Source organism: Silene latifolia, chromosome 8 (genome assembly GCF_048544455.1).
Source record: "Silene latifolia isolate original U9 population chromosome 8, ASM4854445v1, whole genome shotgun sequence".
Classification (NCBI taxonomy): domain Eukaryota; kingdom Viridiplantae; phylum Streptophyta; class Magnoliopsida; order Caryophyllales; family Caryophyllaceae; genus Silene; species Silene latifolia.
In genome coordinates, this window is record NC_133533.1 from 14,222,979 (window position 1) to 14,242,226 (window position 19,248).

Genomic DNA, 19,248 nt, shown 5'->3' on the forward strand with positions numbered 1-19,248 from the left:
AACGAATACTTAACAAATAAAAGTTGGGGAAGAATTTGTTTTTACCTTGAAAGAAAGTGTTACGCCGAGTAACGCTTCGAAAATTATAGAGAGAAAACTCTTCGAAAACTAGAGAGGAAATTTTTCTTGAAAAAGAAGTTTGCGCAGCAAAATGAGGGGCATACTGCTCTATTTATAGAGCAAAGCCCATTCGGTGGACCAATCAGAGCACAGCCCATGAAGCGTCCACCAATCAACACCAGGCCACGTGTCAAGCATGCAGCCGCAGAATGTCAATCGACATACAGTGACCCATCTTCTTCGACACGCTCCTTGGTATCTACTTGCCAACGGCCAGCTGATCAACCAAGCTTGGCAGCATCGGCCGGGGGCAATCAAAAGCAAACGGCACCCCCAACCTTGGTCTCGGCCAGCGCCATTTCCTTTTCCACATTCGATGTCCATTACACAACAATGTGAAGGGGGGATATGGTACGGCCTGAACAGGACCAAGCCGAGGAAGAAGTTCGACATGCGCAGAATACGCTCAACACGCATCGAAGGTCCATACCACGGCATAGACTACGCTGGGGGCAAATTGATGGGGCATATTCTGCACCCGCTGACCAAGTCAACATATTGACCAAGGTCAAAGCTAAAAGACAACAAGTCAAAAGAAAAACGGCCTAACCGACAAAGCCTGTCGGCCTGTCACTTGGGTCTCGGCTCGGCAACTAACCGGCCGAGAGGCATATCCGTATACTCACATCCAGTCCCCTCGGCATGGAGTCAACCAGGCCTGCCGGCCTATCATGGGTCCCTCGGCCGAGGGTAAGACAGTCTTTCCACCTGCTACGCCACTTGGCCACTACGTGACAAAAGGTGAAAGTTTATAAATACTCCACATCTCTCATTGAGAAATCAACTGGAAAATCTAGTATAAAACTCTCTTATCTCTCTACAATATACTTTGCCAAGTTAAACATACAACTTATCTCTCTAAGTTTACTGACTTGAGCGTCGGAGTGAGTACGCTCGGCCCCAAGCCGAGCCCTCAGTTTGTTCATCTTTAGAGGAAAGAGTGAAAGGAAGAGACGAGCGACGACATCATTCTACAAGCTCAAGTGGTCACAATCCTGCTCCGGAATTACACCCGGAACAGACCTAAATAATAAGAGACACAGCGGAAATAGAGATGTTTGACTTGTTCATCAGTAGCAAATCTCAGCCACATCTGAACATCGCCATTTATCTTTGGATCTCGAAACTCTTCATGGAAATCATCGATAGTGAGGTGAAAAGTATCAAGGGTGGGCCTTCTATGAAGCATTAGCACATTTCGAACAAAGCGGGCAGAACTCGTAAAAGCCACATGAATGCTTGGCGGTTTATCAACCATTCTACCATAGTATTCATTGAAATCAAACCTAAGAGCAGGAACCAGAGTCCAAAGGTTTTGAAATCGCCGAAGTAACATTGTTCTAACAGCATCTAGAGTCGGCATAAATGATAGTATATGGAGAATCACTTCATCAGGCAAGCCCCTCAACCTATCCTCATTGCTTTCACAACTTCTCTTCCTGGAAACTGATTCCATGGTTCTCAAGTTTATCCTAACAACTGTAAAACATAAACTTACCTCAAATTCCGGAGAACACCCATCTCAAATTTATTGTTAGTTACTCACTCAGTCCCGGTGAATTCTTTAGTTTGCTTTTCGCACAAAGACCAAGTACGAAACAAATTGAACATGGGTTGTGAGAGACTCTCTTTGGTTTGTTATATGGGAAAAATACTACGGAGTACACTATATAACACAACCTAAATAATTGACTTAAATACGTAGATGATTGACCGGGACAAAGGGAGTAAGGGATGAAATTCAAAATCAACATGCAAAGTTATGAACAAACAATAAAAAAGGGCAAAATTAATCAAATTAAAGATAAGTGACATACCTGTAGATTATAGATATAAGAAAAATGGAGATGGGAACTATCGTTAATGGAGATTGGTGTTTTTGATGACAAATTAGGGTAAAAAGGTCATTTTTAAGAGGGAGGAAAGTTAAGAGTCTAATTACACTGTCAACTGTCAAGTCACAAATCAACAGTCTTTAAACACTTGACTTCAGACTCTTCAGTAATACTTCCTCCATTCAACTTCACTCTACCAATTTGTAAAATGCACAAGTATTAAGGTAACAATAAACAAGTAATTAAAGTACAAATGGATTTGTGCAAATTGCTTTATTAAATCTTATTGGCTAAACTTAGTGGGCTATTTAGTGGCAATTTGTGTAAATAAGATGTTGTCATTAGGACAAAAGGGTTATTTGGCATTCTTTTTTTGGAAAGTGGTAGAGTGGAGTTGAATGGATGAAAATAGAAATATGGTAGAGTGGAGTTGAATGGAGGAAGTACTCCGTAACAAAATATTTTGATGGACATTTTACGAAAAGGTCACGTCTTCGTGTCTTACGTAATTATTGCACGAGACTCGGCCAAATGAGCAAATTGGTAAAAAAAGTATGGGCTAAGTGATAAATTGGTAAAAAAAAAACTTAGCAAAGTGACATATTGGTAAAAAAAGTTGATGATGGTAAGCGTCAAACTGGTAAAAAAATATTTCCGAGGACAATTTGACGGAAAATTGGTAAAATAAACATTTCGGAGGACAATTTGACGAAAAATAAAACATTATTTAGACTAACTTATTACCGGATTGTTCCTACCATAAAACCATCTTATAAAACTTTCCGAATGGATCCATCTACTGTTTCTTATTCTAATTCCTCCGTAAATTCCATTTCGCTAAATACTTAGGTTGATTTATGACCTCATTTTAACATTTTTTTTAAAAAATTCTCTTTCGAATCAGATCAACTTTAGAGTTAACTTTCGGGTCATGTTAACCTTTCCAAAGTCTAATACTCCGTAGTTTGTTTGGCTAGACAAAGAGGAAGGACATGGCGGATTGGCAAGGAGGAATGGAAAAAAAAGTTTAAACTTGGCCTAATGATAAAATTGCTTTTACATAAAAATATTTCATCATGTTTTTTGTCGAATAAACGCAAATAATTTGACAAACAATGATAAAGTTGCTTTTACATAAAAATATTTGATAGAAAATGTTTACTTATTTGGAAACCAAAATTCACGTTAAATAAAAAATATTTGTAATATTACCGTGTTTTATTTTCAGTTAAATTATCCTCAGAAACGTTTTTTTACCAATTTGTCACTTATCATCCTTTTTTTTTTACCAATTTGTCAATTTGCTTAGTTTTTTTTTACCAATTTATCACTTATCCCCTTTTTTTTTTTTACCAATTTGGTTATTTGGCCCACGAGACTCTCACCCATTTTATAAACGCAAATTTCTTGTTTTAGACGACTACGAGCATATGTGATCATTTTATGATTAAATGTAACCACAATCCCCTAATTACTAAAAGAATAGGTGAAACTCTAAATTTTCCAGCCTAAACATATTTCCTAAAATAAGGTTTAGTTTTTTTATCATATTCTATAAGTATGATGGGCTATAAATTATAATATACATAATCTTTTAGATTTATATATTTATGTCATTTAGTATTTCACGTTCTATACAAATTTATCTCCAGTTTTTTTAAGATATAAAAAGGATTTTTTTTAAAGAATCATACGATAAAAATTCATTGATTTTTTATGATAAAAAGTTACGACTAAAAATATATTATCAGTACAATTTTATAAAATCACACCATTAATATCTCAGTAAAAAAAAAAAAAAAAAAAAAAAAAAAAAAAAAAAAAAAAAAACCTTTAATTGAAATACTCATTTCATGATTGATACGATTTTGATTTTGATTTTTCAAATCAAAATATAACGACCAGAAACATAAAAAAAAAGTAGTTAATATAAATTTCATGAATAATATATTAAAAAAAGTAAAACTCTATATATACCGTGCATACACTGCACGGGATCTAAACTAGTGGTATAATAATTAATAAGTGTTACAGTTTATGGTTTCTTGTTTTTCAATAGTGGTCACATTTAGCTGTAAAATGGTTACAAAATTCCGTCTTATTACTTTAGACCAAAATGGTCCATCTAAAGTAAAACCAACTATTTTATAAAGAACAACTTATTTATTAGAGAATATGAATTAATTTTTTTTTTTTTCAAAAGTGGACAATCTCTTATTCTATAATTTATTTATGTTGATGCATGAGCATACTCGGAAAGAGCAAGCAACACAGGTTACTTAGAGAGAGCAAGGAACCTAGAGCTGTCCATACGGTTTCCTAAACCGTGTATTAGAAATTACGTCAAGTTTTGTGTTCATAATTTAGTTTCCTAAAATTAGTTTCCTAATTAGTTTAAGGTAATTGTTGTTTCTTTCCTAATTTTAGTAGAGGGCAAAATAAGGCAATTATGCCATATAGAAGTCGGTTTCCTAATCACAAGAGAGATGTAAGGAGATTTTAGTCGGCCTAATCTACTAAAAATAGAGGAGTTTGTATTCAGTTTTATTCATCCAATTTTAGTTAATACAAGATTTTATTCATCCAATTTTGAATTTGCCTAAAATATGCATTGATTTGACAAGAGTTGAAGTCGCATGGTAAATACTTGAAATTCACTTCTTGAAGAGATACGACACCAAAATCACGTTCAGCTGAATAGGTCGAGGTGATATTGCACATATTGAGATATCCAGATTTTTCAGGCTGGGACAATTAAGAGTACAACTTGTGTTGTACATTTTTTTTTTTTTTGGTCTAAACCATCCGGTAATCCGAACCATATTGGGCCGACTAATCCGGATTTCGGGGCGTGTCCAAGGATTACGGTATTTAAACCCCTCTCAATCGCAGTTGTGGGGATCGATCGGCAGACCTCCCTACCAAGCGCAGCCCCATGCTACCACTGCGCCAACCAACGATTGGTAACTTCTGTTGTACATGTGAAGGTACAGCTTACGAACACTCGGAGAATTAATATTCAAACCCGACAACCCTAGACCTAAAGGGATATTTATAAATAATTCTTGTAGACAAGGGCATCCAGATATCAACTGATCGAAAGCCTTGGTACTTCCATAAACATGTAGAAGCGATAATTTTCTTAAATTTACCATTTGAGGTCGAGACTGATGCTCATAATGCTTGAGCGTACAGCCAAGCAGTGTAAGCGTAGCAAGATATTGACTTGTGAAAACGCAACAGGGTGGATCGAAATAATAAAGAGCATTATAATGGAAAAAGAGATCTTTGACATCTCTTTCGACTTTGAACATCATCAATTATCTTCACATATTTCGACATTTTTTCCAAGTTGCCAGTACAAAGGCGAAAATTATCAATGGTGGACCTTCTATTAAGCAACAGCGCATTTCGGACAAAGCATGCGAAACTCGAAGAAGACACATGAGTGCTTGGTGGTTTATCATCGATACAAATCATTTCATCAGAGTATTCATCAAAATCAAATCTAAGAGCAGGAACAAAAGTCCACAGGTTTTGAAATCGGCGAACTAACATTGTTCTAACAGCATCTAGAGTAGGCATCAATGGAAGTATATGAACAATCACATCATCAGGCAAACCACTCAATAATAAATGAAAACGTAAATAATTGACCGGGACAGGGGAAGCAAACTAACAAAGGATGAATAATAATACTTGATTACGAACAAAATTAAACAAGAGAATCATGAATGAAGTGATTAAGTAACAACAAATACCTGATTGAAAAGAGGGATTCTTTTGTTGGAAGAGATTATGATGAACAAATTATCTCAAAATTTCCGAATTTGATCCCAGAATGCAAACCAGGGTTTCACCTTGACTCTAGAATTCAACAACTGGTAATGAAAGAGGGTTACTACGTGTTTTTCAGATTCGCCCATTGTTTGTTCCAGTCAAATGTATAAAAGTTCACGATCAGTATGGAATCAATATATGAATGATGCTTAATTAGCTGAAAGAAACAGATTAATCAAATGTATAGAAGTTCAGTAACTTTCGAACAAATACGTAAATCATACCTTAAAAGCTACAGATGACAATGAAATAAGCTCAGCATTTTGAATTCGCCTAAAATATGCATTAATTCCACCAGAATTGCAATCCCGTGGTAAATCCTTGAAATTCACTTCTTGAAGAGATATGACACCAATCATGTTCAGTATAACATGTGTTTCACATATTGCGATATCCAGAATTTTCAGGCTGGGACAATTAAGATTATAACTTCCTTCGTACACGCGAAGGTACAGCTTACGAACACTTGGAGAATTAATATTCAAACTCAACAACTCTGGACCAAAAGCGGTATTAATAAATAATTCTTGTAGACAAGGGCATCCAGATATCAACTGATTGAAAGCCTTAGTACTTCCATAAACATATAGAAGCGATAATTTTCTTAAATTTACCATTTGAGGTTGAGACTGATGCTCATAATGCTTAAGCGTACAGCCAGCAAGTGTAAGCGTAACAAGATATTGACTTGTGAAAACGCAACCAGGTGGATCGAAAAAAGGAGCATTATAATGGAAATAGAGATCTTTGACTTCTCTTTCAACAGCATATCTCAGCAACATTCGAACATCACCAATTATCTTCGTATCTTTCGACTTTTCTCCCAATTCGCCAATACAAAGGCGAAAAGTATCAATGGTGGACCTTCTATTAAGCAACAGCGCATTTCGGACAAAGCAGGTGAAACTCGAAAAAGCCACATGAGTGCTTGGTGGTTTATCATCGATACAAATCATTTCATGAAAATCAAATCTAAGAGCAGGAACAAAAGTCCACAGGTTTTGAAATCGGCGAAGTAACATTGTTCTAACAGCATCTAGAGTAGGCATAAATGAAAGTATATGCACAATCAATTCATCAGGCAAACCACTCAACCTATCTTCAATACCATCATTACTTTCACAACTGGTACTATTCTTGGACATTGATTCCATGGTTTTCGATTTTTATCCTAACAATAATTGTATAACAAAAACTTAGCTCAAATTTCCGAGAAAACCCGTCTCAAATTCAAATTGTTAATGTCTTTGTCCCGATGAATTCTTTACGTTTGGTTTTTGCACAAAGACCAAGTATGAAACAAATTGCACATGGGTTGTATGAGACTCTCTTTGGTAATGTAATAAGGGAAAAACATACTGAACTAAAATACGCAACCTAAGTACTCCGTAAATGAGCCCAAAAATGAAAACGGTAAATAATTGACCGGGAAAGAGGAAGCAAACTAGCAAAGGATGAATAATAATACTTGATTACGAACAAAATTAGACAAGAGAATCATGAATGAAGTGATTAAGTACGGAGTACTACTTTAGGGTGAAGAAAACGAAGAAATTGATGAAACGAATTGAGGAGAAATGTAACAACAAATACCTGATTGAAATGAACAGATTATGATGAACAGATTATCTAAAATTTCTGAATTTGAACCCAGAATGCAAACCAGGGTTTCACCTTCACTCTAGAATTCAACAAGTGTGTTTTTTTTTTGGTCAAATGGGAACATCCCCATTTCCTCCCCCTTCATTTCGGAAATGGATCTCTCCATTTCCTTTCTCTCCATTTCCTCTCACAATCTATTTAAATAATAATTACCCCTTCATTCTCATTTCTCCTTTATTTTTATGCGTAAATTTATAACCGTTAGATGTTGCCAAAATACGATCCGGACCATTCATAGGTGTTCCGGGTATGAATTCCGAAGTAGGTTTGTTTACCACGCTAGCTTTGTCGAATAATGCCTCTTCTAGCCTTGATTGCTCTCCTCGGCCTCTCCTGCAACAATGAGCAAACTGAGGGCTTGGCTTTGTGCCAAGCGTACTCACTCCGACGCTCAAGTCAGTGAACTTATTGTGATTAAGTAGTATGTAGCTTGATGACGAATATTGTAGAGAGATGAGAGAGATAATACCAATTTAAGTGGTTCTTAGGTTAGATTCTGGATCCCCTTCTCAATGAGAGAGGTGGAGTATTTATAGACTTTCACCTTTTGTCACGTAGTGGCCAAGTGGCCAAGTGGCTAGCAGGTGGAAAGACTGATCTACCCTCGGCCGAGGGACCCATGGCAGGCCGAAGGGCCCAGTTGACTCCATGCCGAGGGGTCTTGGATATGAGTACGCGGATGTGTCTCCCGCCGGTTAGTTAGCAGCCGAGAGACGGGTGATCGGCCGATAGGCCGTCACCGGATATCTTTGTTTAAAGTCGTTGATCGGTCGGATATCTTTGACCTCGCTCAATATGTTGACTCGGTCAATGGGGTGCAGAATATGCCCCATCAATTTGCCCCCAGCGTAGTCTATGCCGTGGTATGGGCTCCGATGTATGTTGAGCGTATATTCTGCGCAAGTGAAAATTTTCTGCCCCGGCTTCTTCTTCCTCGGCTTACTTCTGTACAGGCCGTACCATATCCCCCCTCCACATGGATGGGTATTGGACATTTGATGTGGAAGAGAAGATGCTGCTGGCCGGCGGACCCAAGGTTGAGAGTGCCGGTGTGCTTTCGATTTGCCCCAGGCCGGTGCTACCTAGCTTGGTTAATCATATTGCCGGCGGAGAACAGATATTTTAGGATTTTGCTTAGGAAGATGAATAGGCAAAGGGATATGAAGGGGCGTGTTGAAGACGCTTGTTACTTTGTTGCATTGATTGACATTCAACTGTTGCGTCGATTGACATTCCGTGTACGCATGCCTGACATGTGTCTCTTCGTTGATTGGCTGACGCTTCATGGGCTGCGCTTTGATTGGTCCTCCTTTGTGGGCCTTGGCCTATAAATACCAGATCTTTGAAGTGAAATTGGTTACTAATTTCATTCATTCCAAAAAATTTTTCTTCTTTCTAGATCTAGAACTTCAAGTGTTTCTTTCTCTTCCAATCTTCAGAATTTTTACGTCGGCGTAGCACTTTTCTTCAAGGTAAACCAAAAAAAACTTATCATCTTTTAATTTGTTTTAAGTAATTGTTGTGAACCATGTCTTCTGCTGACGCCGGTCCCAGTTACCGTGCACCGGGGGGTTCCCCGGCGCGTTTTGATGAGGAGGAGGCGGTAGCCGCCGTTCCGTTAAGGTCGGGGGCCTTAGGTCTCCTTCTCCCGAAGTTGACCGCAAAGTCCTGGAGCAAAGGGGAGGATGATGACGATGTTGATGATGATGAGGAAAGGAATCCTTCCGGTGGGGAGAGGTCAACCCCCGCATCATTATGATGCCCGTACTACGGCGCCGATCGTGGTTTTATCGATAAGTTCATCCGCCGCTCGCTCAATTTTTCAAGATCACTTCTTTTTTGGCCAGGGGTACAACATTGTTATCCCCGGAGAGGGTCAGCCGCCGTCTGTTGCCCTCCCCCGGGTCACATCGGCGTATATATGAGGCACCTGGAGTATGGTCTCCGGTTTCCTCTCAATATGTACGTCTCTACTATAATTCAGCGATGAACGTTGCGGCGCGGCCTTCACCCTTTGGCCGTTAGGACTATAGTCGGCTTCGTGTGGCTGTGTCTCTTCAGGGGGGTGATCCCAACGGTAAACTTATTCCGCCGAATTCATTTTCTTCGAATGAATGTTCAAGGTGGCCGGGGGTGGTATAGCGTCCAGACTGAGCCAGGCTATCTCACCGTGCCTAAGCTCACCTCTTGCAAGGGCTGGAAGGAACGGTGGGTGTATGTCGAGGTCCCGTGATTATCCGTTGCCTCGGTCTTTTCAGCACCACGTTAACTTGCGGTGCGAGAGTAGGGGGGAGCGTGAGAAGATGATCCCTAAGGGCAAGAATAAGATGGACGCCGCAAAGGTCTGTCTCAACGAGGACGAGAAGCGGGCATTGAAGCTTTTCGAGGTCGATGACGATGGGACGCCGAAAGTTTGGTTGCCCCCGACGCAAGTCATCCAGATGGATGAGCCGCTTTGCCACGTCGGCCTCATACCGGCCCTAGCACGGGGTGAGTGGGGCCGGTGTGAGGCCCATTTCTGTTTTAGCGTTCTTGTTTTTGTGCCTTGACTTGTTCCTTTGTCTAACTCTTACTTTGCTTCTTTTACAGAGAACTTTGGCTCCGTTCTGTCTGAGCAATTCCTCAAGAAGATGGGACTTGACAAAGATGGTAACGTGCAGGAGAAGAATCCGAAGGTCGATGTACATGACCGCCGTCCGTCGCCTACTGACCTCATGGATCAAAAGCTGAAGAGCTTGGACGAGGCGGAGGCTCAGGCCGAGGTAGCTGCTGCCATTCCGCGCCGGGTCCGAAAAGCCAAGTCTTCGGCGGCTACGGTGTCAACCTCGCCCGCCTCCAACTCCCGCCGTCCGAAGAAGGTGGAAATCGTCGATATTGTCGACGGGGAGGATTCCGATCTTTGAGGATCTCCACTTAGGCGTAAGAGGAAAAGGCCTACCCCTACCGCCGATGCTTTTGCTGCCACAGCTCATGCTAACGAGGGCGCCGAGGGAGCGGGTCGATCGGCCAAGAAGAGCAAGCCCTCCGGTATGCATCTAACTTGCGGCTCAGTTTTAGCCGCTCATTAGATATACCCGATGACCGGCTCTCCGTATGTCCGTGAACGTTGACGTGGACTCTTTGATTGAATTTTTGTAGATCAACCGCGCACGATCTCCCCCACCATCGAGCGGCAAATTGAGGAGAGGCCTGTGCGGGGCGGAAAAATGCCACCGCCGACTCTATTCTCGCGTCGATATCCAACGACCAGCTCATAGCGGAGGGTACAAGGCCGAGCAAGAGGATTGGGAAGTGGTCCGAATCGGCCGGCCTTCGTATTAGGGAGCAAGAAGAGGCCCTGCCAAGACGGGACCGTTGATAGAACGGAAAGCTTGATGTTGTCGCCGCAGCGGGGTAGCCGGAAGGCTAAGCTTGATCTCCTTGCTGCACGAGCGCGTGTGGAGGAAGTTGAGAAGTTGCTGTCGGCCGAGAAGGCCAAGTTAGAGGCTGCTGACCTCGCCGCCGCCAAGTTGCGGGAGGAACGGGACAGTACAAGGGCGGCTACGACGTTGTTGTCGCCCAAAGGAGGAGTCGAAAAGGGCGACTGGCTCCAAAGTGAGTCACATAGGGGTACCAGTGCTATCCTTGCCCAAAGGGAGAAGGATATTGAGATGCTTCAAAAGAAGATTATCCCCCGCATGTGTGCTCAATATAGGGACCCGACCAAGAAACCTTCAGGGAGGTGATTGGGGAGCTGTATCCGGATGGCTCCTTTCCGTGGCCAAAATTTGACGGGCTGTTCGACGATAGGCTCGAGGCTAACGAGAAAGCTGCGGCGGATAAGGCTGCCGAGGATGCGAGGGCCAAGAAGGAGGAAGAGGCGGCCGCGGAAAAGGCGGCTCTTCTTTGAGAAGACGAGGGCGGCCGAGAAGAGTCCATTAAGGCCAAGGCCGCCGAGGATGCTAAGGCCGCCAAGAAAGCCGAGGATGCCAAGGCCGCCAAGAAAGCCGAGGATGCTAAGGTCATAAGAAAGCCGAGGATGCTAAGGCTGCCAAGGAAGCTGAGGATGCTAAGGCTGCCCAGATTGCATCTAAGCCGCCCACCAAGGATGATGCTGATGGCGGCAAGGGCAAGCAGCAACAGGCATAGGGAGACGGGCGGTCATCACCAGGCTCACCCGGCGTCTCGGATAGCTTCACTATTCGGGGCCAACTATTAAGCCTTTTCTCCCTGCCATCCTTTTGGCGCTTCAAAGAACCAGTCCGTAACCTTTTGCTTTACTCTTCCTTGTATTTTGTAAAACCTTGGTAGGTAGAATCTTGGCTTATCCCAAAGGGGACGGCCGTCGTCTGTATTTCTCCTTCTTGTAACTTCGTTATCTTTTTCTTAATGAGAATTTGCTTGCTTCGCCTCTGGCTTGGCCGAGGCCTTTGATTTATTCCTTCACTTGTCTTCTTGCGTTAATTAATTGAGCGCTTTTCGTTTTACCTTTGGCTTTAGCCGAGGCGCTTTAGAATGCGTATCTCAACTGTGTTTAACGTCTTTAGATTCGGTCTTAATTTGCCGAGGGCGGTTGCGTTAATTAATTGAGCGCTTTTCGTTTTACCTTTGGCTTTAGCCGAGGCGCTTTAGAATGCGATCTCAACCGTGTTTAACGTCTTTAGATTCGGTCTTAATTTGCCGAGGGCGGTTGCGTTAATTAATTGAGCGCTTTTCGTTTTTACCTTTGGCTTTAGCCGAGGCAGTTTAGAATGCGTATCTCAACTGTGTTTAACGTCTTTAGATTCGGTCTTAATTTGCCGAGGGCAGTTGCGTTTCACTCGTCTCTTCCCGGTCAGTTACCGGGGCAACGGAGTTTACGTTTTGACCGCCGTTGAACATATGTTAGCATATCGGCTCGTCCCCCCGTCACTCCCGTTAAAGGCCGAGGTGATCGAGGTTTTGGCTCTGTCTGCTGTGTACATACGTTAGCATGCCTTCTTACTGGGGTGACCGCCGTTGTGTTTTCCTCGACATGACTATGGAGGGGATTAACACTTTGATGGAAAATGGGGATGACTCCTATTTAGATATGAACATGCATTGGGGTGCCAACAATTGTTTTGGGCACCTCCGCTGCTATACAAAGTATTTTCTGAGATTGTCGGTGTTCCAATGGCTCATCAGAGGTACATCCCCCATGTCCGTCAGCCGGTATGTACCCGGCCTCATTTCTTCAACTACCTTGTAGGGACCTTCCCAGTTGGCCGTCAACTTACCATGAATGTTTCCTTTATTGGTGGCGGCTGACTTCCTTAGGACCAGGTCACCTACCGTTAGATCCCTTTTGTGGACCCTTCGGTTGTAGGCCCTTTTCATTCGGCTCTGATATATCGCTAAGTTGAGGCGTGCTGCATCTCGGCTTCCTTCGACCAGGTCTAGGGAGGTTCTTAGGCCTTCCTCGTTTTCATCCGGGTTAAAAGTAGCCGTTCTGAATGTTGGCACCGTTGCTTCAATCGGCAGGACTGCTTCGGACCCGTAGACTAAGTGGAATGGATCGCCCCGTTGCCTCTTTCTCCGTGGTTCGAAGGGACCACGAGACGCCGGGTAGCTCATCGCCCATCTTCCTTGAGGTCTTCAACTGTCTTCTTCAAGCCGTTGAGGATTGTTTTATTGGCTGCCTCTGCCTGCCCGTTGCTCTGGGGGTGGCAGACGGAGGAGTATGCAAATTTGATGCCAAGTTCTTCCAACCAGCTCATTATTGTATCACTCCAAAACTCTCGGCCATGGTCGAACACCATGACTTGGGGTAACCCAAAACGAGTTATGACGTTTTCCCGGATCACCTTTCTTACGGCCGTCGCGGTCTTGGCGTGTATCGCTACATGCCCTCAACCCATTTGGTGAAGTAATCGACGGCGACGATTAGGAACCTTCTTCCTCCGGATGCCGTCGGAAATGGCCCTAGTAGATCCATTCCCCACCGTGCAAAAGGAAGAGGACTAAGCACCTACGCAGTCTCGGGAAGGTGCATGTATCACCGAGCATGCATCCGATGCGTTGTTGCATTTTTTGTTTTGTTTCGGAATCTTCAAGCATGGTGGGCCGTATAGCCGCTCGGAGAGCTTTGTGGGCTAGTGTTCTTGCCCCCATGTGATGACCACAGATGCCTTCGTGTATTTCTCACAAGATTAGCTCTGCATCGGCCGGACCGACACACTTCAGAGTGGCCTTGTCACGGACCTCCTGTATAACTCTCCTTCAAATACCAAGTACCTTGCTGCGATCCTCTTTATCTTTTGTGAGAGATTGCGGTCCTCCGTAGCTCATGTGTCGATTTATACCTCTTTATCGGCGTCATCCATGTCGTCTCGGCTTCTACGTCGCACACCACGCCGATGGTTTCGTCAATGCTCTTAGCGTTCCCGATGTCCACTAGCACGGTTCGGTGATATTCCCGATGGTTGAACCGCGCTTTGAGAGAGCGTCGGCCCGGTTGTTCTCGGACACGGGGATGTGTCGCATTTTGAATGACTTCAATTTTGAGGTCTCGGCTTTTACCTTTTCCGGGTATCTTACCATCCCATCGTCCCGAGCCAGACTCTCCTTCGTATTGGTTAGTCACCAAGAGAGAGTCTGTTTTCAAAGTGATGTGTTCTGCCCCGGCGGCTCTGGCTAACTCAACTCCGGTTATCACTGCCTCATATTCGGATTCGTTATTTGAGGTTGAGAAGGCAAACTTCAAAGCGTACTCGAACTCGTCCCGTTTGGGCCGATGATAAGGATGCCGGCTCCCCGAGCCGTTCGTTGTGGAGGATCCGTCGGTATATACCTCCCACATGCCGGGACATGACTCTTCCCGATACGTGCACTCGGCCAAGAAGTCCGCGCCGCCTTTTTATCGAAGGCCTTGGTTTGTATTGAATGCCGGGCGGATAGCTCCACCGCCCATTTGATAAGTCTGCTGATTGTTCGAATTTTTCAAGTGCTTTCTCCAACGGCTGGTCGGTTAAGACCGTCATGGGATGTGCGTCGAAGTAGGGTTTCAACTTCCTTGCGGCAACAACCACGGCAAAGGCTGCTTTTTCAATCAGCGGGTAGTTTCTCTCGGCGGGCAACAGTGTATGGTGATAAAGTATATTGGTCTTTCTTGTTTTTTTCTTCTCTCGACGATTACGACCGACCGTGGCCGAGGTTACTTGCTAGATATAGATATAGCGTTTCCCCAGTGCGTCGGTGCCGGACGGTCGGGAGAGTTTGCGGATGGGCTTTCGCTTGTTTGAAAGCCGTGCTCTTCCTCCCCCCCTGCCAGGTCTTTATTCCCCTTTAGCACTTTGAAGAATGGGGTGCTCTTGTCGGCCGATCGAGAGATAAAGCGGGCAAGGGCCGCCATCCTCCCGGTCAGTATCATAACCTCCTTGCGATTCCTCGGCTCCGGCAGGTCTAGAATTGCTTGGACTTTCTCTGGATTGGCATCAATTCCCCTGGCGCTAACAAGTACGCCGAGGAATTTGCCGGCCCGGACACCGAAGTTGCATTTTGTAGGGTTAAGCTTCATCTTGTATTTTCTTAGTGAACAAAATGTCTCGTGTAAATCGGCTAGGTGCTCGCCGTCAGACTTGCTCTTGACAATAGCATCGTCGACGTAAGCCTCAATGTTTCGCCCTTTTTGATTTTGGAATACTTTGTCCACCAGTCTTGTGTAAGTCGCGCCGGCGTTTTTCAAACCAAACGGCATCATCTTGTACATGTAGGTGCCGTGTATGGTGATGAATGCGCATTTAGGCATGTCTTCCTCCGCCATGAATACCTGATGGTATCCTGAAAAGGCGTCGAGCAGGCTCAAGATTGTGTAGCCCGCCGTTGCGTCTATTAAGCTATCTATTCGAGGCAAGGGATAACAATCTTTAGGACATGCTTTATTAAGATTTGTAAAATCCACACACATCCTCCACCCCCCGATGACTTCCTCACCATTACAACATTTGCTAGCCACTCGGGGTAAGTACAAGGCATGATAAAGCCCGCCTCTAATAGTTTGTCTACCTCGGCCTTGATGGCCTCATCTTTCTCGGCCGAGGAGTTTCTCATCTTCTCGCTTGACAGGCGAGCGTTGGAGAGCACGTTCACTTGTGAACGATCACCTCTCGGCTCACTCCCCGGCATCTCGGCGGCTGAGTACGCAAAGACATCTTTGTTCCTCCTCAGCAGGTCTAGGAGATCGGCCCTGAATTTTGGTTCCAGGCCGACACCGACAGTTACGGTGCGTCCTGGATCAATCTCTATCTGCTCGGTCTCTGCCCCTTCGACCATGCCGACGTGGTTGGTGCTCATCGGTTCGTCCTCCTGTCGTAAGGATGGGTTCTTCCCTTTTTCCTCTTTCTTTGCTACCTTGAAGGATTGCATGTTGCATCCTCCTCGCCGATATTTGGACGTTGACCACCTCGTCTTTTCGTTCTTTGAGACGAGTTTATGAACCTCTCCGCGTCCGAGACATACATCGTGTCGGGGCCTGGATGGACATTACAAAGATCGACCTCACTCAGGGTGACACGACCGATGAGAACGTTGTATGCGGATGAGCCGTCGATGACCACGAACTCCGGACATCACATTCTTGGCCGCGTCGGACCGGCCGAACATCACCGTAACTTGATAGACCCCGGGGGACCAAGCCTGCCCGGAGAAGTCGTACAATGGGTTGGTGCACGGGCTAACGTCCGCAATTTTCGTGCCGAGCCCTAGAAAGCACTCCCTGAACATGATGTTCGTGTAAGCACCCGTGTCAATCAGGCATCTCATGACCAGGTGGTTGGCTATGTCTAAGTGGACTACGAGTGGGTCGCTATGCGGGGCGATGATTCCTTCGTAGTCCTCCTTCCCAATAGTTATGTTCGGGATGTTGGAAGCGCGGGCCGCCGAGTGGGCACGAAGTTGACGGCCCGATACAATCCGTTCAGTGCCGTTTGTGTCCGCGAGCGGATCCGCCGTTCGTTTCCCCGATGACAACATGAATTGTTCCTATCCGTTGAAAGACGGATTTTTTATCCGAGCCACCGGTGTTAGTCTTTTGCCTCCGGAACATACTTGCCGAGGCTCCCTTTCGGATCGCTCTTCAATGGCATTCTTCAAATGCCGGCAATCGTTGGTTAAGTGACCGGTGTGGCCGTGGTACTCACAAAGATGGCTCGTGTCACCGTCCCCCCTAGGTTTGGGGGCCTTTCCCACTTCCTCGCCCTCGTTTTTCGCTCGGGAGAAGACCTCGGCGGCGATACGACCGGGGGTGTGATCTTTGTACTTCTTATGGTAGTACGGACTGAACTCCCCGGCGTCCGCTGGGTTCTGCTTCCTGGCGGGCCTGTCGGTCCGCGACCTATTATTGTCACGGCGCCCTTCATCCGGCTTGTCCTCCCGGTGGCTCTTTCTTTCTGAGTGCCCGGCCTCGCCGTGGCCTATCCATATTTTGTGATAGTCTTCGACCTTAATGGCCTGGTCGGCCAATTTCTGGCGGACTCAAGGCTCGTGCCACCGCACTTGATGAGCTCGTTTTTCAAGTCCCCTCCGGGAGGCCTTTCATCGCCGCGAAGGCCGCTAGTTCGCTGCTCGCTCCCTAATCTGGCCGAACCACGGCATCGAACCTCTTCACATAGCTTCGGAGTGACTCGCCTCCCCTCCTCGCTCGATGGTCGAGATCCGATGTCTCGACGGCTCTCCTTTTATTGGTAGAGTACTGGGCCAAAAACGCGTCTCTTAGGTCGGAATAGGAGTATACCGACCCATCGGGTAGCCCCTTGTACCAGCTTTGCGCCATTCCAACCAAGGTCGTTGGGAAAATTCGGCACTGCCTCGTCAGTTGCTCCCACACCGACATGTGAGACTCGAAAGCCTCGGCATGATCGGTTGGGTCGCCCTCTCCTTTGTATGATATAGATGGTAGCTTTAGCTTTGGCGGCACTGGTCTCTAGGACGTAGGCACCGAGGGGTCTGTCGACCACGTGTCTAATGACACGCGGCGATCGGCTCCTCGCATCCTTAGTCCGGCCCCCCTCCCCGTGGCGGGAAGGGCTTCTTCTCCGACTCGGTGAGTCGGACTCCTTCTTCGACTCGGTGAGTCGAACTTCTTCTCCGACTCGGTGAGTCGGACTCCTTCTCCGACTCGGTGAGTCGGACTCCTTCTCCGACTCGGTGAGTCGGACTCCTTCGCTCGTCCTGGGGCATGCCTCGTGGGCGTCGCGGCGACATCGTCCTTCCGCGAGTGCGGGAAGGGCTTAGTTCTACCACCGACACTCCGGCTCCCCGCGTCTTGGTAGGCTCGGCCTCTCTTAGTGCTTCGTTCGTGTTTCTGAGTCACCTTTTGGGCCCTAGCTTCCTGGACGGGTCCCGCCGCTCTTGTCGGTGTGACAAGCGAGTGAGCCGGCGCACCGACAATCGTGTCCAGAGTCGCCACTTTCTTTGCATCAACCACACGCCCCGACGGTGACTGGTCGGCGGGCAGCGGCGTATCTGGCATTATTGGCATCCCGAACTCCGGTTGAATTATCCGGCCGGTGGAGGGCCGCACAACCTCCGCAATGTGGACGGTATCATCCGGGTGGAGGGGCTCTTCTGATTCGAACACCTCTTGTTCTTTTGACATCTTCTTAGCTTTTTGGGTGGGTTTTTTTTTTGGTTTGGGAATGACTAGCTTCTAGTGTCTTTCCCCACGACGCGCCAATTGTTCCTGGGTATGAATTCGAAGTAGGTTTGTTTACCACGCTAGCTTTGTCGAATAATGCCTCTTCTAGCCTTGATTGCTCTCCTCGGCCTCTCCCCGCAACAATGAGCAAACCGAGGGCTTGACTTTGTGCCAAGCGTACTCACTCCGACGCTCAAGTCAGTGAACTTATTGTGATTAAGTAGTATGTAGCTTGATGACGAATATTGTAGAGAGATGAGAGAGATAATACCAATTTAAGTGGTTCTTAGGTTAGATTCTGGATCCCCTTCTCAATGAGAGAGGTGGAGTATTTATAGACTTTCACCTTTTGTCACGTAGTGGCCAAGTGGCCAAGTGGCTAGCAGGTGGAAAGACTGATCTACCCTCGGCCGAGGGACCCATGGCAGCCGAAGGGCCCATTGACTCCATGCCGAGGGTCTTGGATATGAGTACGCGGATGTGTCTCCTACCGGTTAGTTAGTTAGCGAGCCGAGAGACGGGTGACTGGCCGATAGGCCGTACCGGATATGCTGTTTAAAGTCGTTGACTGGCTGTGGATATCTTTGACCTCGCTCAATATGTTGACTCGGTCAGCGGGTGCAGAATATGCCCCATCAATAGGAACTTGCCTCTCCATTTCTTTTTAGGAAATGGAGAGAAATTGGGCTCCTTCATTTCCTTTTAGCGGTCCATATTATAGCCCGAAACAATTGAAAGGGTCGTAATTTCAATTTTCTCGAGTAATAGGACAGTGATATAGGGGGTAAATAGTTACCCTCGGGTAAAGGTAGAGTTTAGTGGTTAAAATTTGAGTGAAATTCTCAAAAGACCCGGTTTCAAGCCTCAAGCAAAATCTTGTGGAGCATTCTTGGCCTGAATCCATCCCTAATAGACTTCGAGTCTGTCATCCTCATCGGGTGGCTTACCTGGTATACGTGGTTTGCAGGCTATCACGTACACCCGAGGGTTTACCCAGTACGCACCAAAGGTAACGACTGCGGGTCCATTGTCACCAAAAAAGGGGGTGAATAGTTAGTTATTAAGTAAAATGGATAAAAAATAGAGAGAAAGCAAAAATAAAGATCTCAACTCGATTTTGTTGCTCAACCAATAGATCATTTGTTTGCCTTTGATTTT

General features: G+C 45.5%; 2 protein-coding genes across 3 annotated transcripts in view; both read right to left on the bottom strand.

Annotated features, from left to right (window-relative positions):
- The window catches only part of LOC141596435 (F-box/FBD/LRR-repeat protein At5g56420-like), a 37,556-nt gene extending 30,607 nt beyond the window's left edge, over nt 1-6,949 (bottom strand). The window contains exons 1-2 of one of the 2 annotated variants that reach the window (XM_074416593.1): nt 6,020-6,949; nt 5,716-5,836 (exon numbers count right to left, since the gene is read on the bottom strand). In XM_074416593.1, coding sequence (XP_074272694.1) covers nt 5,771-5,836; nt 6,020-6,949 — 996 coding nt within the window. In that variant the 3' untranslated portion in view covers nt 5,716-5,770. Of the gene's footprint in view, nt 1-5,715; nt 5,837-6,019 lie in introns of those variants that run through there. The other variant, XM_074416592.1, reaches the window with a different exon arrangement.
- LOC141596437 (uncharacterized) overlaps nt 1-19,248 on the bottom strand; it is a 47,080-nt gene extending 27,832 nt beyond the window's left edge. Inside the window, exons 1-3 of the mRNA XM_074416594.1 lie at nt 18,779-19,248; nt 5,717-7,536; nt 1,144-1,592 (exon numbers count right to left, since the gene is read on the bottom strand). The gene's annotated coding sequence lies outside the window, so the exon portion shown is untranslated. The remainder of the gene's footprint in view (nt 1-1,143; nt 1,593-5,716; nt 7,537-18,778) is intronic.